This window comes from Scyliorhinus torazame, chromosome 18, assembly GCF_047496885.1.
Source record: "Scyliorhinus torazame isolate Kashiwa2021f chromosome 18, sScyTor2.1, whole genome shotgun sequence".
Classification (NCBI taxonomy): Eukaryota; Metazoa; Chordata; class Chondrichthyes; order Carcharhiniformes; family Scyliorhinidae; genus Scyliorhinus; species Scyliorhinus torazame.
The window spans coordinates 10,006,652-10,027,360 of record NC_092724.1 but is presented as its reverse complement, the minus strand read 5'-3'; the positions used below and the strand labels follow the sequence as shown (position 1 = coordinate 10,027,360).

General features: G+C 49.3%; 1 protein-coding gene across 2 annotated transcripts in view; it reads right to left on the bottom strand.

The window, feature by feature from the left end:
• The window catches only part of LOC140394929 (ADAMTS-like protein 5), a 235,106-nt gene that overhangs the window by 41,062 nt on the left and 173,335 nt on the right, over window positions 1-20,709 (bottom strand). For both annotated transcript variants that reach the window (XM_072482128.1, XM_072482127.1), the window contains exon 3: window positions 13,395-13,549. In XM_072482128.1, coding sequence (XP_072338229.1) covers window positions 13,395-13,549 — 155 coding nt within the window. The remainder of the gene's footprint in view (window positions 1-13,394; window positions 13,550-20,709) is intronic.

Here is a 20,709-nt window from a genome sequence, read left to right as displayed (position 1 = left end):
GTAAAAATGCTGGCCCAGTCAGTAGTGCCCACATCCTGAGTAATAATGTTTAAAAAATACCTTGAGTAAGTGGTGCAACTCTCTCTTAATAGTATAGTGACCAATAGAAAACTTCAACCTCCAAATAGCTGCAAACCTGGATTACTTGGTGTGGGAGTTTATATAACCCGGGAGCCAAATACAGTAAAATAATCAAAGGTTATTTTCACAGGCCTGTGAAGGGTAATAGGAGGGCATCAAAATATGATCAGTACTAGAAATCTAAATAGAGCAAAGATCTTTTTCAAGCAAAGGCTTGTCTGAATATGACACCACTGATGTTGAATTAATCATGACTTCTAAGACAAAACTTATATTTATAGAGCACCTTTAACATAAGAAAATGTTCCACCACATTTTACAGGAATATTATAAAACAAAATATGACACAAAGCCACACTTGGAGATATTAGGTCGGGTGTACTGAGATGCTCCCACACCATACGGACTGCGGCACTTCGAAATGACAGTTCACGGCGACACGGTGGCGCAGTGGTTAGCACTGCTGTCTCACGGCGCTGAGGACCAGGGTTCGTACCCGGTCCCGGGTCACTGTCCGTGTGGAGTTTGCACATTCTCCCCGTGTCTGTGGGGAGACAGCCCAAAGATGTGCAGGGTAGATGGATTGGCCATGCTAAATTGCCCCTTAATTGGAAAAAAAAATAATTGGGTACTTTGAATTTTTACAAAAGGCGGTTCACCACTACCTTCTCAAGGGCAATAAGGGATGAGCAACAAATGCTGGTCTTCCCTCCGACGCTCACATCCCATTAAGGAATAAAAGAGAAATGACCAAAAGGTCCAGATTTTAAGGAGTCTTAAACAAGGAAAGCGAGGTGGCGAGCTGCAGGAAATATATTCCAGAGCTTGGGGCCTGGCAAACTGAAGTGATGGCCCCAATGGTAGAGCGATTAGCACTGGGGGTGCTGTAGAGGCTAGAATTAGAGTCACCCAGGTTCTCAGAGGGTTATAGGTCTAGAGGAGATTGCAAAGATGGGGAAAGGCCAAGAGTTTGAGGACACGGATGAGAAAGACAGAACATATTAAAAGTTACAAGATAAATTGGGATTAGAGCAGATATTTCCAGGGAGAGAGGGAGCACAATCACAGATTGGAATAGTTTCATATGTACAGTCTGCTTCTGTTAATTCAGAAGCACCTTTCATTGGTGTTTAAGGTTGAGGGGTGATCTAACTTAAAATGAGCACAGTAAGAAGTCTTACAACACCAGGTTAAACTCCAACAGGTTTGTTTCAAACACTCGCTTTCGGAGCACCTGAGGAAGGAGCAGCGCTCCGAAAGCTAGTGTTTGAAACAAACCTGTTGGACTTTAACGTGGTGTTGTAAGACTTCTTACCGTGCTCACCCCAGTCCAACGCCGGCATCTCCACATCACAACTTAAAATGATGCAATGACTCGATAGGGTAGGTAAAAAGAAGCTATTTCTTAAGGTGGAGAGATCCGGGATAAGGGGGTCCAATCTCAAAACATGAGGTAACCCTTTCTGGCAGCACTTAGTCGCACAAAATATACCGAAGAGTGGTTAGCACTGTTGCTTCACAGCACCAGAGTCCGTTTCCCAGCTTGGGTCACTCCAACCGCACTCCACTATTACTCCAACCGCACTCCACTATTACTCCAACCGCACTCCACTATTACTCCAACCGCACTCCACTATTACTCCAACCGCACTCCACTATTACTCCAACCGCACTCTACTATTACTCTAACCGCACTCCACTATTACTCCAACCGCACTCCACTATTACTCCAACCGCACTCCACTATTACTCCAACCGCACTCCATTATCACTCCAACCACACTCCACTATCACTCCAACCACACTCCACTATTACTCCAACCACACTCCACTATCACTCCAATATTACTCAAACCGCACTCCACTATCACTCTATTATCACTCCACTATCACTCCACTATCACTCCACTATCACTCCACTATCACTCCACTATCACTCCACTATCACTCCAACCGCATTCCACTATCACTCCAACCGCACTCCACTATCACTCCAATATTACTCAAACCACACTCCACTATCACTCCATTATCACTCCACTATCACTCCAACCGCACTCCACTATCACTCCAACCGCACTCCACTATCACTCCAATATTACTCAAACCGCACTCCATTATCACTCCGCTATCACTCCAACCGCACTCCACTATCACTCCATTATCACTCCACTATCACACCAACCGCACTCCACTATCACTCCAACCGCACTCCACTATCACTCCAACCGCACTCCACTATCACTCCAACCGCACTCCACTATCACTCCAACCGCACTCCACTATCACTCCAACCGCACTCCACTATCACTCCAACCGCACTCCACTATCACTCCAACCGCACTCCACTATTACTCCAACCGCACTCCACTTTTACTCCAACCGCACTCCACTATCACTCCAACCGCACTCCACTATTACTCCAACCACACTCCACTCTCACTCCAACCGCACTCCACTATCACTCCAACCGCACTTCACTATTACTCCAACCGCACTCCGCTATCACACCAACCGCACTCCACTATCACACCAACCGCACTCCACTATCACACCAACCGTACTCCACTATCACACCAACCGCACTCCACTATCACACCAACCGCACTCCACTATTACTCCAACTGCACTCCACTATCACACCAACCGCACTCCACTATCACTCCAACCCCACTCCACTATCACTCCACTATCACTCCAACCACACTCCACTATCACTCCAACCACACTCCACTATCACTCCAACCACACTCCACTATCACTCCAACCGCACTCCACTATCACTCCAAGCACACTCCACTATTACTCCAAACACACTCCACTATCACTCCAACCACACTCCACTATCAATCCAATTACACTCCACTATCACCCCAGCCAAACTCCACTATTACTCCAACCACACTCCACTATCACTCTACAACCACTCCAATCACACTCCACTGTCACTCCAAACACACTCCACTGTCACTCCAACCACACTCCACTGTCACTCCAACCACACTCCACTATCACTCCAACCACACTCCACTATCACTCCAACCGCACTCCACTATCACTCCAACCGCACTCCACTATCACTCCAACCACACTCCACTATCACTCCAACCGCACTCCACTATCACTCCAAGCACACTCCACTATTACTCCAAACACACTCCACTATCACACCAACCGCACTCCACTATCACTCCAACCACACTCCACTATTACTCCAACCACACTCCACTATCACTCCAACCACACTCCACTATCACTCCAACCACACTCCACTATCACTCCAATATTTCTCAAACCGCACTCCACTATTACTCCATTATCACTCCATTATCACTCCATTATCACTCCACTATCACTCCACTATCACTCCACTATCACTCTAACCACACTCCACTATCACTCCAACCGCATTCCACTATCACTCCAACCGCACTCCACTATCACTCCAATATTACTCAAACCACACTCCACTATCACTCCATTATCACTCCACTATCACTCCAACCGCACTCCACTATCACTCCAACCGCACTCCACTATCACTCCAATATTACTCAAACCGCACTCCATTATCACTCCACTATCACTCCAACCGCACTCCACTATCACTCCATTATCACTCCACTATCACACCAACCGCACTCCACTATCACTCCAACCGCACTCCACTATCACACCAACCGCACTCCACTATCACTCCAACCGCACTCCACTATCACTTCAACCGCACTCCACTATCACTCCAACCGCACTCCACTATCACTCCAACCGCACTCCACTATTACTCCAACCGCACTCCACTATCACTCCGACCGCACTCCACTATCACTCCAACCGCACTCCACTATTACTCCAACCGCACTCCACTCTCACTCCAACCGCACTCCACTCTCACTCCAACCGCACTCCACTATTACTCCAACCGCACTCCGCTATCACACCAACCGCACTCCACTATCACACCAACCGCACTCCACTATCACACCAACCGCACTCCACTATCACACCAACCGCACTCCACTATTACTCCAACCGCACTCCACTATTACTCCAACCGCACTCCACTATTACTCCAACTGCACTCCACTATCACACCAACCGCACTCCACTATCACTCCAACCACACTCCACTATCACTCCAACCACACTCCACTATCACTCCAACCATACTCCACTATCACTCCAACCACACTCCACTATCACTCCAACCGCACTCCACTATTACTCCAAACACACTCCACTATCACTCCAACCACACTCCACTATCAATCCAATTACACTCCACTATCACCCCAGCCAAACTCCACTATTACTCCAACCACACTCCACTATCACTCTCCAACCACTCCAAACACACTCCACTGTCACTCCAACCACACTCCACTATCACTCCAACCACACTCCACTATCACTCCAACCACACTCCACTATCACTCCATCCACACTCCACTGTCACTCCAACCACACTCCACTATCACTCCAACCACACTCCACTATCACTCCAACCGCACTCCACTATCACTCCAACCACACTCCACTATCACTCCAACCGCACTCCACTATCACTCCAAGCACACTCCACTATTACTCCAAACACACTCCACTATCACACCAACCGCACTCCACTATCACTCCAACCACACTCCACTATCACTCCATTATCACTCCACTATCACTCCAACCGCACTCCACTATCACTCCAACCACACTCCACTGTCACTCCAAACACACTCCACTGTCACTCCAACCACACTCCACTATCACTCCAACCACACTCCACTATCACTCCAACCACACTCCACTATCACTCCAACCGCACTCCACTATCACTCCAAGCACACTCCACTATCACTCCAACCACACTCCACTATCACTCCAACCACACTCCACTATCAATCCAATTACACTCCACTATCACACCAGCCAAACTCCAGTATTACTCCAAACACACTCCAACCACACTCCACTATTACTCCAACCACACTCCACTATCACTCCACTATCACTCCAACCACACTCCACTATCACTCCAACCACACTCCACTATCACTCCAACCACACTCCACTATCAATCCAATTACACTCCACTATCACCCCAGCCAAACTCCAGTATTACTCCAAACACACTCCAACCACACTCCACTATTACTCCAACCACACTCCACTACCACTCCAACCGCACTCCACTATCACTCCAACCACACTCCACTATCAATCCAATTACACTCCACTATCACCCCAGCCAAACTCCACTATTACTCCAACCACACTCCACTATCACTCTACAACCACTCCAATCACACTCCACTGTCACTCCAAACACACTCCACTGTCACTCCAACCACACTCCACTATCACTCCAACCACACTCCACTATCACTCCAACCGCACTCCACTATCACTCCAACCGCACTCCACTATCACTCCAACCACACTCCACTATCACTCCAACCGCACTCCACTATCACTCCAAGCACACTCCACTATTACTCCAAACACACTCCACTATCACACCAACCGCACTCCACTATCACTCCAACCACACTCCACTATTACTCCAACCACACTCCACTATCACTCCAACCACACTCCACTATCACTCCAACCACACTCCACTATCACTCCAATATTTCTCAAACCGCACTCCACTATCACTCCATTATCACTCCATTATCACTCCACTATCACTCCACTATCACTCCACTATCACTCCACTATCACTCCAACCACACTCCACTATCACTCCAACCGCATTCCACTATCACTCCAACCGCACTCCACTATCACTCCAATATTACTCAAACCACACTCCACTATCACTCCATTATCACTCCACTATCACTCCAACCGCACTCCACTATCACTCCAACCGCACTCCACTATCACTCCAATATTACTCAAACCGCACTCCATTATCACTCCACTATCACTCCAACCGCACTCCACTATCACTCCAACCACACTCCACTATTACTCCAACCACACTCCACTATCACTCCAACCACACTCCACTATCACTCCAACCACACTCCACTATCACTCCAATATTTCTCAAACCGCACTCCACTATCACTCCATTATCACTCCATTATCACTCCACTATCACTCCACTATCACTCCATTATCACTCCACTATCACACCAACCGCACTCCACTATCACTCCAACCGCACTCCACTATCACACCAACCGCACTCCACTATCACTCCAACCGCACTCCACTATCACTCCAACCGCACTCCACTATCACTCCAACCGCACTCCACTATCACTCCAACCGCACTCCACTATCACTCCAACCGCACTCCACTATTACTCCAACCGCACTCCACTATCACTCCGACCGCACTCCACTATCACTCCAACCGCACTCCACTATTACTCCAACCGCACTCCACTCTCACTCCAACCGCACTCCACTCTCACTCCAACCGCACTCCACTATTACTCCAACCACACTCCACTATCACTCCAACCGCACTCCACTATTACTCCAAACACACTCCACTATCACTCCAACCACACTCCACTATCAATCCAATTACACTCCACTATCACCCCAGCCAAACTCCACTATTACTCCAACCACACTCCACTATCACTCTACAACCACTCCAAACACACTCCACTGTCACTCCAACCACACTCCACTATCACTCCAACCACACTCCACTATCACTCCAACCACACTCCACTATCACTCCATCCACACTCCACTGTCACTCCAACCACACTCCACTATCACTCCAACCACACTCCACTATCACTCCAACCGCACTCCACTATCACTCCAACCACACTCCACTATCACTCCAACCGCACTCCACTATCACTCCAAGCACACTCCACTATTACTCCAAACACACTCCACTATCACACCAACCGCACTCCACTATCACTCCAACCACACTCCACTATCACTCCATTATCACTCCACTATCACTCCAACCGCACTCCACTATCACTCCAACCACACTCCACTGTCACTCCAAACACACTCCACTGTCACTCCAACCACACTCCACTATCACTCCAACCACACTCCACTATCACTCCAACCACACTCCACTATCACTCCAACCGCACTCCACTATCACTCCAAGCACACTCCACTATCACTCCAACCACACTCCACTATCACTCCAACCACACTCCACTATCAATCCAATTACACTCCACTATCACACCAGCCAAACTCCAGTATTACTCCAAACACACTCCAACCACACTCCACTATTACTCCAACCACACTCCACTATCACTCCACTATCACTCCAACCACACTCCACTATCACTCCAACCACACTCCAGTATCACTCCAACCACACTCCACTATCAATCCAATTACACTCCACTATCACCCCAGCCAAACTCCAGTATTACTCCAAACACACTCCAACCACACTCCACTATTACTCCAACCACACTCCACTACCACTCCAACCGCACTCCACTATCACTCCAACCACACTCCACTATCAATCCAATTACACTCCACTATCACCCCAGCCAAACTCCACTATTACTCCAACCACACTCCACTATCACTCTACAACCACTCCAATCACACTCCACTGTCACTCCAAACACACTCCACTGTCACTCCAACCACACTCCACTATCACTCCAACCACACTCCACTATCACTCCAACCACACTCCACTATCACTCCAACCGCACTCCACTATCACTCCAACCGCACTCCACTATCACTCCAACCACACTCCACTATCACTCCAACCGCACTCCACTATCACTCCAAGCACACTCCACTATTACTCCAAACACACTCCACTATCACACCAACCGCACTCCACTATCACTCCAACCACACTCCACTATTACTCCAACCACACTCCACTATCACTCCAACCACACTCCACTATCACTCCAACCACACTCCACTATCACTCTAATATTTCTCAAACCGCACTCCACTATCACTCCATTATCACTCCATTATCACTCCATTATCACTCCACTATCACTCCACTATCACTCCACTATCACTCCAACCACACTCCACTATCACTCCAACCGCATTCCACTATCACTCCAACCGCACTCCACTATCACTCCAATATTACTCAAACCACACTCCACTATCACTCCATTATCACTCCACTATCACTCCAACCGCACTCCACTATCACTCCAACCGCACTCCACTATCACTCCAATATTACTCAAACCGCACTCCATTATCACTCCACTATCACTCCAACCGCACTCCACTATCACTCCATTATCACTCCACTATCACACCAACCGCACTCCACTATCACTCCAACCGCACTCCACTATCACACCAACCGCACTCCACTATCACTCCAACCGCACTCCACTATCACTCCAACCGCACTCCACTATTACTCCAACCGCACTCCACTATCACTCCGACCGCACTCCACTATCACTCCAACCGCACTCCACTCTCACTCCAACCGCACTCCACTCTCACTCCAACCGCACTCCACTCTCACTCCAACCGCACTCCACTCTCACTCCAACCGCACTCCACTATTACTCCAACCGCACTCCGCTATCACACCAACCGCACTCCACTATCACACCAACCGCACTCCACTATCACACCAACCGCACTCCACTATTACTCCAACCGCACTCCACTATTACTCCAACCGCACTCCACTATTACTCCAACTGCACTCCACTATCACACCAACCGCACTCCACTATCACTCCAACCACACTCCACTATCACTCCAACCACACTCCACTATCACTCCAACCATACTCCACTATCACTCCAACCACACTCCACTATCACTCCAACCGCACTCCACTATTACTCCAAACACACTCCACTATCACTCCAACCACACTCCACTATCAATCCAATTACACTCCACTATCACCCCAGCCAAACTCCACTATTACTCCAACCACACTCCACTATCACTCTACAACCACTCCAAACACACTCCACTGTCACTCCAACCACACTCCACTATCACTCCAACCACACTCCACTATCACTCCAACCACACTCCACTATCACTCCATCCACACTCCACTGTCACTCCAACCACACTCCACTATCACTCCAACCACACTCCACTATCACTCCAACCGCACTCCACTATCACTCCAACCACACTCCACTATCACTCCAACCACACTCCACTATCACTCCAACCGCACTCCACTATCACTCCAAGCACACTCCACTATTACTCCAAACACACTCCACTATCACACCAACCGCACTCCACTATCACTCCAACCACACTCCACTATCACTCCATTATCACTCCACTATCACTCCAACCGCACTCCACTATCACTCCAACCACACTCCACTGTCACTCCAAACACACTCCACTGTCACTCCAACCACACTCCACTATCACTCCAACCACACTCCACTATCACTCCAACCACACTCCACTATCACTCCAACCGCACTCCACTATCACTCCAAGCACACTCCACTATCACTCCAACCACACTCCACTATCACTCCAACCACACTCCACTATCAATCCAATTACACTCCACTATCACACCAGCCAAACTCCAGTATTACTCCAAACACACTCCAACCACACTCCACTATTACTCCAACCACACTCCACTATCACTCCAACCACACTCCACTATCACTCCAACCACACTCCACTATCACTCCAACCACACTCCACTATCAATCCAATTACACTCCACTATCACCCCAGCCAAACTCCAGTATTACTCCAAACACACTCCAACCACACTCCACTATTACTCCAACCACACTCCACTATCACTCCAACCGCACTCCACTATCACTCCAACCACACTCCACTATCACTCTACAACCACTCCAATCACACTCCACTATCACTCTACAACCACTCCAATCACACTCCACTATTACTCCAACCGCACTCCACTATCACTCCAACCGCACTCCACTATCACTCCAACCACACTCCACTATCACTCCAACCACACTCCACTATCAATCCAATTACACTCCACTATCACCCCAGCCAAACTCCAGTATTACTCCAAACACACTCCAACCACACTCCACTATTACTCCAACCACACTCCACTATCACTCCAACCGCACTCCACTATCACTCCAACCACACTCCACTATCACTCTACAACCACTCCAATCACACTCCACTATCACTCTACAACCACTCCAACCGCACTCCACTATCACTCCAACCGCACTCCACTATCACTCCAACCACACTCCACTATCACTCCAACCACACTCCACTATCACTCCAACCACACTCCACTATCACTCCAACCACACTCCACTATTACTCCAACCACACTCCACTATCACTCCAAACACACTCCACTGTCACTCCAATCACAGTCCACTATCACTCCAACCGCACTCCACTATCACTCCAACCGCACTCCACTATCACTCCATCCACACTCCACTATCACTCCAACCGCACTCCACTATCACTCCAACCGCACTCCACTATCACTCCAACCACACTCCACTATCACTCCAAACACACTCCACTGTCACTCCAATCACAGTCCACTATCGCCCCAACCACACTCTACTAGCACTTTAACTGGGCGGCACTGTAGCACGGTGGTTAGCAATGTTGCTTCACAGTGTCAGGGACCTGGGTTTGATTCCCAGCTTGGGTCACTGTCTGTGTGGAGTCTGCACGTTCTCCCCGTGTCTGCGTGGGTTTCCTCCGGGCGCTCCGGTTTCCTCCCACAAGTCCCGAAAGACGTGCTTGTTAGGTGAACTGGACATTCTGAATTCTCCCTCAGTGTACCCGAACAGGCGCCGGAATGTGGCGACTAGGGGCTTTGCACTGTAACTTCATTGCGTAAGCCTACTTGTGACTATAGAAAAGATTATTATTATTATCCTACCCCACCAAAAGGTTGCCGATGCAGATGATACTATACTTTTGTGCTAGAATTGCCTCAGGGTGTGATTCTCCCACATGGAGCCCAAGTGATCGTGGGGCCCGGGTACGACCTATTCTGTCCCCCACAGGGGGCCAGCATGGCACTGGAGCGGTTCACGACGCTCCAGCCTCCCTTCCCGGCGCCAAATGGGAGCCGCACCAACCCGCGCGTGGGCGAGGGACGTCTTCTGCGCGCCGGCCCCGACGCAACATGGCGTCGGTGTTCAGGTGCCGGCCGCTCAGGAAAGAAGGCCCGGGGGGTGGGGGGGTGGGGGGGGGGGGGGGGGGAGGCCGGCCCGCCGATCGGTGGGCCCCGATCGCGGGCCAGACTCCATTGGAGGACCCCCCCGGGGACGGAGCCCCCCTCCCACCCCCCACAGGCTGCCCCCCGGCCCTTCGCGCAGAGTTACCGCCGGCAGCGACCAGGGTTGAACGGCGCCGGCGGGATTCTGTCGTATCTGCGCGGCCGCTCGGCCCACATCCGGGTCGGAGAATCGGTGGCCCCGCCGATTCCAGCGGCCCGCGGCACGTCAAACGCGCCGGCGCAAATGGCACTAATTCTCCGCACGTCGGAGAATCGCGTGCTGACGTCGGGGCGTCGTGGTGCGGTTGCGCCGATTCTCCGGCCCGGCGCGGGGCTCGGAGAATCGCCCCTTCAATCTTTCATTTTTTTGGCCATCTTTTAAAAAAAAAAACGAACTCTATTTCTGTCTTGCACAGCAAGCAATTCGAAATGCTAATTTGAAAATCTGTTCCATTTTACTTTTGTGAACATTTTTAGTTTACAATGATAGGAGCAGAAACACCTGGAAAGTGATTTTACCGTGGCAAAAGAATGTGCCACTCCACTGGCCCAAGGTGACACAGAGGATCAAGGAGCCGTCAATCAACTTAACAGCCTTCTTCTCCTTCTTCTTTTCTTCTTCTGGGGCGATGTGTTCCCTCACCGTGTGCCACACAAGCTCTGAAAATCTGGCAGACGGTTGGTTGTAGCATTGTTGTTGTCACCCCCATGAGACCCACAGGGACGTCTAGATTGATCCCCCCCTCCATGGGATTCGCAGAGTACGTGCTCCCCGCCAAGGGGGCGCAGGCCCGACAGCGGGCTCATTAAGTCCCCGAGATCTGGTCCCGGCTGGGACTTGGATTGTTGCTTTGTTATTGTTTTCCTAGCCTAAGCAGGAAATAGACTATTTTGGATTCTTCTTTTCGTGACTCCTCATTGACTCCAATAATTGGAGAAGGGTTCGCAAGCTCCACAAATCCTGAGAGGGGCCACGATTTTAAAGCTGCTTTCCATGACCCCATTTACCAGTTAATTGGACTAACATATTGGACATGAGGCAATGCGTTGACTGAAACTTAGGCTGTGTTTGATGTGCCCCTGTTAGCTGTGTTTTCGGTGGCGAAGGGGAGGGGGTTGGCATAAATAACAGGCACCCCCAACACCCGCCGGTCCTGGGTTCACCCCTGTAGCATGTTGGTTAGATGCCAAGATCGACAATCCCCCCCCCCACCCCCCCGCAGCCTTATTTAAATAAATAATCAAAGGTCAGTTGGGCTTGTTAACAAGACAATGGACCCAGATAATATACACCCCATGCCATAACGCAGTTGACATGGGCGGTCAGGTGGGAATGGGCAGGTCATTAAAAAAATCCATGTTCATACCAGGGTGTAAAGGAGGGGGGGGGCGGTCTGCTATCTTCAGGGTGCTTCCTGCACATCGGGGGTCAGTCCCCTTAAGATAGTCCTTTCTTCCTACCTGCCTATTCTTAAAATGAACCACTCCGACCGCTCCCCACCACCCCGCAACCCACGGGGAGGGGGGGGGGGGGGTGAATTTGCAGCCCTTCACTGCTATAGGGCAAACATGTCCACGTTCTCACTCAGTTTCAAATTTCTGCAGTGTGCAATCGCTACCACCAGAGGGCACTGCTATGTAACAACTCCAGTACGTTTCGAGTGGTGGGAGTGGGTCTTTGTAGCGTGGCAACACAAAATCTGTTAAATAAATAACCAGTAATCCAATGGTCCATGCTAATACACTGCACCAAATCCCACCACCAATGTTATAAATGCAGTTAATAAAGTCTGGACTTGAAAGCTATTCTCAGTAATGGCGACCATTAAACTTTCGTCAATTGGTGTGAAAATCCATCTGGTTCACCGATGTCCCTTAGGGAAGGAAATCTGCCATTCTTACCTGGTCTGGCGCACATGTGACTTCAGACCCACAGCAAAGTGGTTGACTCTTACCTGCCCTCTGACAGGGCCTAACAAGCCACTCAGTTCAAGGGCAATTAGGGACGGGCAACAAACATTGCATTGCCAGCGCCGCGCACATCCCACGAAAGAAGGAATGAAGAAATGTGGTGTGTTGCAGATAAAAGCTCGGGCCACGTACCTCGAACAGCGCCTGCTCCGGAATGATGCTCCTCCACCACATGTGCTGGAACACGCACTCCAGCTCCCCCATGGCGACCACTCATTGGACCAAACCTGGCGTCGTTGACGGGCTCTGTTCGCCCACTGAGGCCTTCTTGGCTTCTGATGCACAACCTACTTGAGAAAACAGCCACAAATGAAACCATCGAGTCAATCAATACACCCAAGGGGAAGCTTTTCATCAGCAGTAATTGATCCACCGCCGTTTGGCCCTTTGAAGGCTATATCTTTGCCCTGGTTGAGGTGGTAGTGGCCAAGCCTTTACGCTTCGGCATCCTGTGACTCCATTCAGATCAGATACAGCAGGAGCAAGTTGAAGGGTAAATTACTGAATCCTACAGCACAGAAGGAGACAATTGAGTACATGTCTATGCTGGTTCTTTGAAAGAGCTATTCGATTGGTCCACTCTTCCGTTCTTTTACTGCAGCTCTGCAAATGTTTCTTTTTCAATGACATATTCTTTTTTTTTTTAATTCAGAGTCCCCAATTCATTTTTTTCCAATTAAGGGGCAATTTAGCGTGGCCAATCTACCTAACCTGCGCATCTATAAAAGCAAATTACTTCGGATGCTGGAATCTGAAACGAAAGAGAAAATGCTGGAAAATCTCAGCAAGTCTGGCAGCATCTGTAGGGAGAATTAAAAGAGGCAACGTTTCGAGTCCGATGACTCTTTATCAAAGCTGACAAAGAGGCATCGGACTCGAAACGTTGCCTCTTTTCTCTCCCTACAGATGCTGCCAGACTTGCTGAGATTTTCCAGCACTTTCTCTTTTGGGCTATGGGAGCGAAACCCATGTAGACACGGGGAGAATGTGCAAACTCCACACGGACAGTGACCCAGAGCCGGGATCGAACCTGGAACCTCGGTGCCGTGAGGCAGCAGGGCTAACCACTGTGCCACCGTGCTGCCCTATTCAATTACATTTTCAACCACCTTTTGAAATTTACTATTGAATCTTCTTTCTCTGCCCTAATGTGTCTCAAATTGTAACAGATCACGCCCCACAAAAATAAACTCTTCATTTCCCCTGTTATTTTGCCAATTACCCGCAAGTCTCTGGCCTCTGATTACTTATCTTGCGAGTGGAAAGATTATCTCCTTATTCACTCTTCGCAAAACACCCATAATATTGAGCTACCCGTAACCTGCTCTGCTCTAAGGAAAACACACTCAGCTTTTCTTGTCTCTCCACATAACTGAAGCTCTATATCTTTGCTCCTTTCAAGCTGAACACCCATCATTTTGCAGCTTCTGAGTGTGGTGTCGACGCAAGCCATAATTTACCACACAGCAACTATCTTCAGGCTAGAGCTGTCATCTTTGCCCTGTTTCCGAGGATTAAAGACTGGGACGTTGTGTTTCTTCTAAAAAAAAATAATTTAGAGCGCCCAATTCTTCTTTCCCAATTAAGGGGCAATTTAGCGTGGCCAGTCCACCTACCCTGCACATCGTTTTTGGGTTGTGAGGGTGAAACCCACGCAGACACGGTGAGAATGTTCAAACGCCACACGGACAGTGACCCGGGGCCGGGGTTCGATCCCGGGTCCTCAGTGGCGTGAGGCAGCAGTGCTAACCACTGCGCTACATGCCGCCTAGGGTGTCAGTAATTAAACGGCACTTTCATCGTAACTCTAATGTTCTAAAGTCGAGGACTGCCTGTAACATGCTTCTGTGCCACAGCTTTGGAAACACCATGAAGTTGGAACCTCATTCCGATAGTTACTTTACGTCAGAAATGTCTCATTTGCTAAATAAAATTAACAAGCAAAGGCAGTGTTGAACATTTTAAAGAGAGATTTATTGAAGAATCCAACCAATATGGGGTTAATCTCAAGAATGTTCCATTGATTCTGAGTATTGTGGGGTGTTTATCCAATGTGCAAACGCACTCAGGCTAATCCCACACAGCACTCTTATAGAAGATATACGAATGAAGACAAATTGTGATAAAATGACCTTTTCAATGCCAGTTCTCCAGAATGCTCAAACTCCAGAGATAGTAACAACTTGCATAGATAGCTCCGGTAGCAGAGTGAAATATTCAAAAGGCACTTCACAGGAATGTTAGCAGACAAAGTGTGACAAGAAAACATGCTACACGGTTGCTTGGCCACAAGGGTAGGTTTTAAGGAGAAGGAGAGAGAGGGAGAGAGAGGTTAAGAGGCAGAAGCACTAGAAAGGGAATTCCAGCGCCTGGGCCCGTGGCCGCTGAACGCAACACCGCCAATGGTGGAGTGAACTGAATTAGGAATGGACAAGAGCTGGAGGCACACAAGAGTTCTCAGAAGGTGTAGGACCAGTGAAGATGACAGAGATATGAGTGGGTGAGGGCATGGAGAGGATTTGACTACAAGGATGAGAATGTTTAACATGTGAGGCACGGAAAGATTGGGAGCCAATGTATCATAGAATATACAGTGCAGAAGGAGGCTATTCGGCCGATCGAAGAGCACTCTACTTAAGCCCACGCCTCCAGCCTATCCCCATAACCCAGTAACCCCACCTAACCTTTTGGACACTAAGGAGCAATTTAGCATGGCCAATCCACCTAACCTGCACATCTTTGGACTGTGGGAGGAAACCGGAGCACCCGGAGGACTCCCACGCAGACAAGGGGAGAAAATGCATCCACACAGTCACCCGAGGCAAGAATTGAACCTGGGTCCCTGGAGCTGTGAGGCAGCAGCGCTAACCACTGTGCTACCGTGCCGCCCCATCATGCCATATAAGTTAATGATCTGAGGGTTGATGGAGACCAGAACTGGGTGTGAGTTGGGATACAGGTGGGTGAGCTCAGGTTTATGAAAGATGGAAGACAGGAAGACAGCAAGGAGCGCTCTGGAATAGCTGAGTCTGGAGTGGACAAAGGCCTGGGCAAAGGCCCCAGACACAGCTGGCCGAAGGCAGGGGCAACATTGCAAAGGTGGAGAGAGGCGGCCTTGGTGATGGAGAGCATGTGGGGCCGGAAGCTCAGTTCGGGATCAAGTAATTATCCACCTCACACAACAAACTATCTCCTGGTGTTTCTAAACTCCCAGTGTTTGGATAATGTTGGGGTTGAAGCCTATTGCTCAATGGGAAACAGGTTTGATCGAGAATGAGAGTGTCAACCTTACTTTTTCCTTCATCCAAGCCTTCAGTCATATAGATAGAGTCATAGATGTTTACAGCATAGAAACAGGCCCTTCGGCCCAGCTTGTCCATGCTGCCCAGTTTCTATCACTAGGCTCGTCCCACTTGTCCGTCTGTCTGCGGTGTTCTGAGGTCTATCATCTCCCTGCTGTACGATGACTCTATTGGCTGTCCCAGGATTGTGAAATCAGCATCGTAAATACTTGCCGCTTGAGCTTATCATGAAATGAGGCTTGTGAATACCCTGGTGTTCCCCTATAATATGTTGTTGCTCTAAGTCATATGTAATGGACCATTAACATTACACAGTGATTGAGTCAGCTGATAACAAGCTTTTAACACATGACATCAATAAAGTATGAAACTCAAGCACCTACCACATCCACAGGAAAGGGGGTGAAACAGAAGTATATCAGAGTCACAGTAGTTTTCCATCAACCTCCGAGCTGCATTCCTTATAGTTCACATAAATCACCGATTATCCTTTTCAGTGCCAAAGACAAGTTTATGCACCCAAACCTTGCTGAGACACAGAAAAAGCCCCCCACCCGTTCATCAACCTCTTCAATGCACATTTTTATACCTCAGATTTGACCTGGTTACATCTATGATAAATTCAACTTAACCTTCCCTTTCACCCCAAAAATAAGACGTTAATCCGATAAAAAATATGACCGAGGACTAAATACCTGCCAAAGTACAGAAGCAGCAAGTGAGAAGCAGAACAAGGTGATCCCACCAGCAATGGATCAGATCAAAGCTCTGCCGTCCTGCCACATCCAGTCGTTGAATGGTGGAAGACAATTAAACACCTAAAGGGAAGAGGAGGCTCCATAAATATCCCCCTTCTCGTTGATGAGGAAAAGACAAGGCTGAAGCATTTGCAACCATCTCCAGCCTCCTCCTGATGTGTCGTCATTACTGAGGCCATTCTTCAGCCAAATGGATTCACTCCACTTGATATCAAAAAACATTTGAAGGCGTTGAATACAGAAAAAAGGCTGAAGGCCTGGCCTGACAGCATCCTGGATGTAACACTGAATGCTTGCGCTCCAGAACTAGTGACGACCCTCGCCAAGATGTTCCATGACTGCTGCAACATTGGCATCATTGTGCAAAATTGCCAGGTGTGTTTTGCCCACAAAACGCACAACAAACCTAATCCGGCGAATTACCATCCCATCGGTCTGCTCTTGATCAACAGCAAAGCAACGGAAGGTGTCATTGAAAGTGCCACCAGGTGGCACTTCCTCAGCAATAACCAGCTCGTCAATGCTTAGCTTGCCTTCTGCCAGGGGCACTTAGCTCCAGACCTCATTACAACCCTGATCCCAACATGAACAAACGCTGAACTCCAGAGGGAAGGTGAGAGTGACTGTCTCTGACACCAAGGAAGCATTTGATTGAGTGAGGTTGGGGTGATAAATGACACGGTGATGCGCCAGGTAGTGACTTGACACCCAGTGACATTTTCATCTGTAAATTCCTCTACCATCAACACTCCTTGGGGCCACCATGGACAAGAAACTGAACTAGTCCACCCATGTAAATACTGTGGCAAAAGAAGCAGGTCAGAGGCTGGGAATTCTGCAGCGAGTAATAATTGTGGCAAATTATGGTTTGCCTCTTTCTTTCAGATAAAGGAGGCCTTGCCACTTAATGGTCATTAGCTAGCCACCTTGCAGACTTTTCTCACATATTTATGGGGTAACTTTTTTTTAAATTTAAAGTGCCCAATTCTTTTTTTTTCCAATTAAGGGGCAACTTTAGCCTGCTCAATTCACCTACCCTGCACATCTTTGGGTTGTGGGGGTGAGATCCACGCAGAAAGTGGGAGAATGCGCAAACTCCACACAGACAGTGACCCAGGACAGGGATCGAACTTGGGTCCTCAGCGCTAACCGCAGTTATAACCACAGCGCCAACGTGCCGCCGTTATGGGATAATGATGTGGCGATGCGGGCGTTGGACTGGGGTGGGCACAGTAAGAAGTCTTACAGCACCAGGTTAAAGTCCAACAGGTTTGTTTGGAATCACTAACTTTCAGGGTGTAGCTCCTTCATCAGGTGAGTCTTACTATTATGGGATAAAATACTGAAACAGAATTCAGCAAAATCAGCTAAAATCAGCTGACGTACAAGCTAAAATTAAAGCAAAATACTGCAGATGCTGGAAATCTGAAATAAAACCCGAAAATGCTGGAAAAACGCAGCAGGTCTGGCAGCGTCGGTGGAGACAGAAACAAAGTTAATGCTTTGCGTCCATAGGACTCTTCCTCGGAGCTAAAGAGAGGGATAAATGTGATGGATTTGACACTGTATAAGAGGGGCTGGGGCGGCTGGAGCACAGTAGAAGGTCAGAGATATGTGGGAGTGAGGGGAGATGTGTTGGGCACAAGCCAAAGGAAGTGTTCATGACAGTGTGACAGACTGCAGAAGGTACTGATAGGGGCATCAGGGAGCATAGCAGAATGTGTCACTGGGAGAACAAAGGTCAGTAATCAGTGAAAAGAAAGCAGAAAAACAAATGACATATGGCCCTGTGGGGGGTTGAGAGTACAGGGCGGGGGAAGGGGCAAAAACATTTTCCCATATAAATTAAGGGGGTCAAGATGGAGGAGAAAGGTCACAGTTTAAAGTTGTTGAATTCAATGTTGATTCCCGAGGGCTGTAACGTCCCCAATCGGGAGATGAGGTGCTGCCCCTCCAGTTTGTTTTGGGTTTCGCTGGTGCATTGCGGCGAGCCAAGGACGGACATGAGCAGAACATTGCACTCTGTGAAATAGAGTCTTCTCGATGTTTCCATTGACGTGTGCAGATACACCACTTGCCAGTTCTGCACTTCCTTGACCTTTCCAGGGACATATGTAGTTATTTGCCAGTTCTGCACCTTCTCTATAAGCCCCTACACCTGCGTGTAGTGCAGACGTGTGACTTTTCGAGGCTGGGCATGCAAGGACCATTTTTATCGTACTTGTGGGCTTTCTTGAGCAACTGACATTCGCTAAATGTTGTGTCCATGGTACGGATATGTTTGCAAAACATGAGGGTCATGAAGACTTCTTGAACAAACATATTCTGGAACCAACAACTAAAACGATTAAACAGGTAATAATTTTTCAATGATGCTTAACATAACCATATTATTTGGGACTACTTAAAGTACTGTATTGCTCTATTTTCTTTCAATCCCACTATCTCACATTCTGCCTGAGCGAAAAACTCTCCCAACTCCCTCACAAGCTCACGCATGAGAACTCAACTAAACTTTTGCTCTCCATCTGTGACTCTTCTGCTACTGTTGATCTCTTTAGCCACCTTTTCTCTGCAGTTAATACCCTTGTTCCCAGTAAATCTATCACTTCCCTCCTTCCATGTGACTTCTGGGGCGAAATTCTCCCCCAACGGCGCGATGTCCGCCGACTGGCGCCCAAATCGGCGCCAATCAGACAGGCATCGCGCCGCCCCAAAGGTGCGGAATGCTCCGCATCTTTGGCGGCCTAGCCCCACATTGAGGGGCTAGGCCGGCGCCGGAGGGATTTCCGCCCCGCCAGCTGGCGCGGAAATGCGGCCGCTGACAGTTTCCCGGCGCATGCGCGGGAGCGTCAGCGACCGCTGAAAGTTTCCCGCGCATGCGCAGTGTGGAGAGTCACTTCCGCCTCCGCCATGGTGGAGGCCGTTGCGGAGGCGGAAGGGAAAGAGTGCCCCTACGGCACAGGCCCGCCCGCGGATCGGTGGGCCCCGATCGCGGGCCAGGCCACCGTGGGGGCACCTCCCGGGGTCAGATCGCCCCGCGCCCCCCCCCCCAGGACCCCGGAGCCCGCCCACGCCGCCTGGTCCCGCCGGTAAATACCAGGTTTAATTTACGCCGGCGGGACAGGCAATTTCTGGGCGGGACTTCGGCCCATCCGGGCCGGACAATTGAGCGGGGGGTCCCGCCAACAGGCGCGGCCCGATTCCCGCCCCCGCCTAATCTCCGGTACCGGAGACTTCGGCGGGAGCGGGATTCACGGCGGCCAACGGCCATTCTCCGACCCGGCGGGGGGTCGGAGAATGACGCCTCTGATTGTCATTTTCCCTCCCTTAATTAAAGATGCTCTCTCAAAGCATCCTGTGTGCACACTGCATCTGGACATGAAT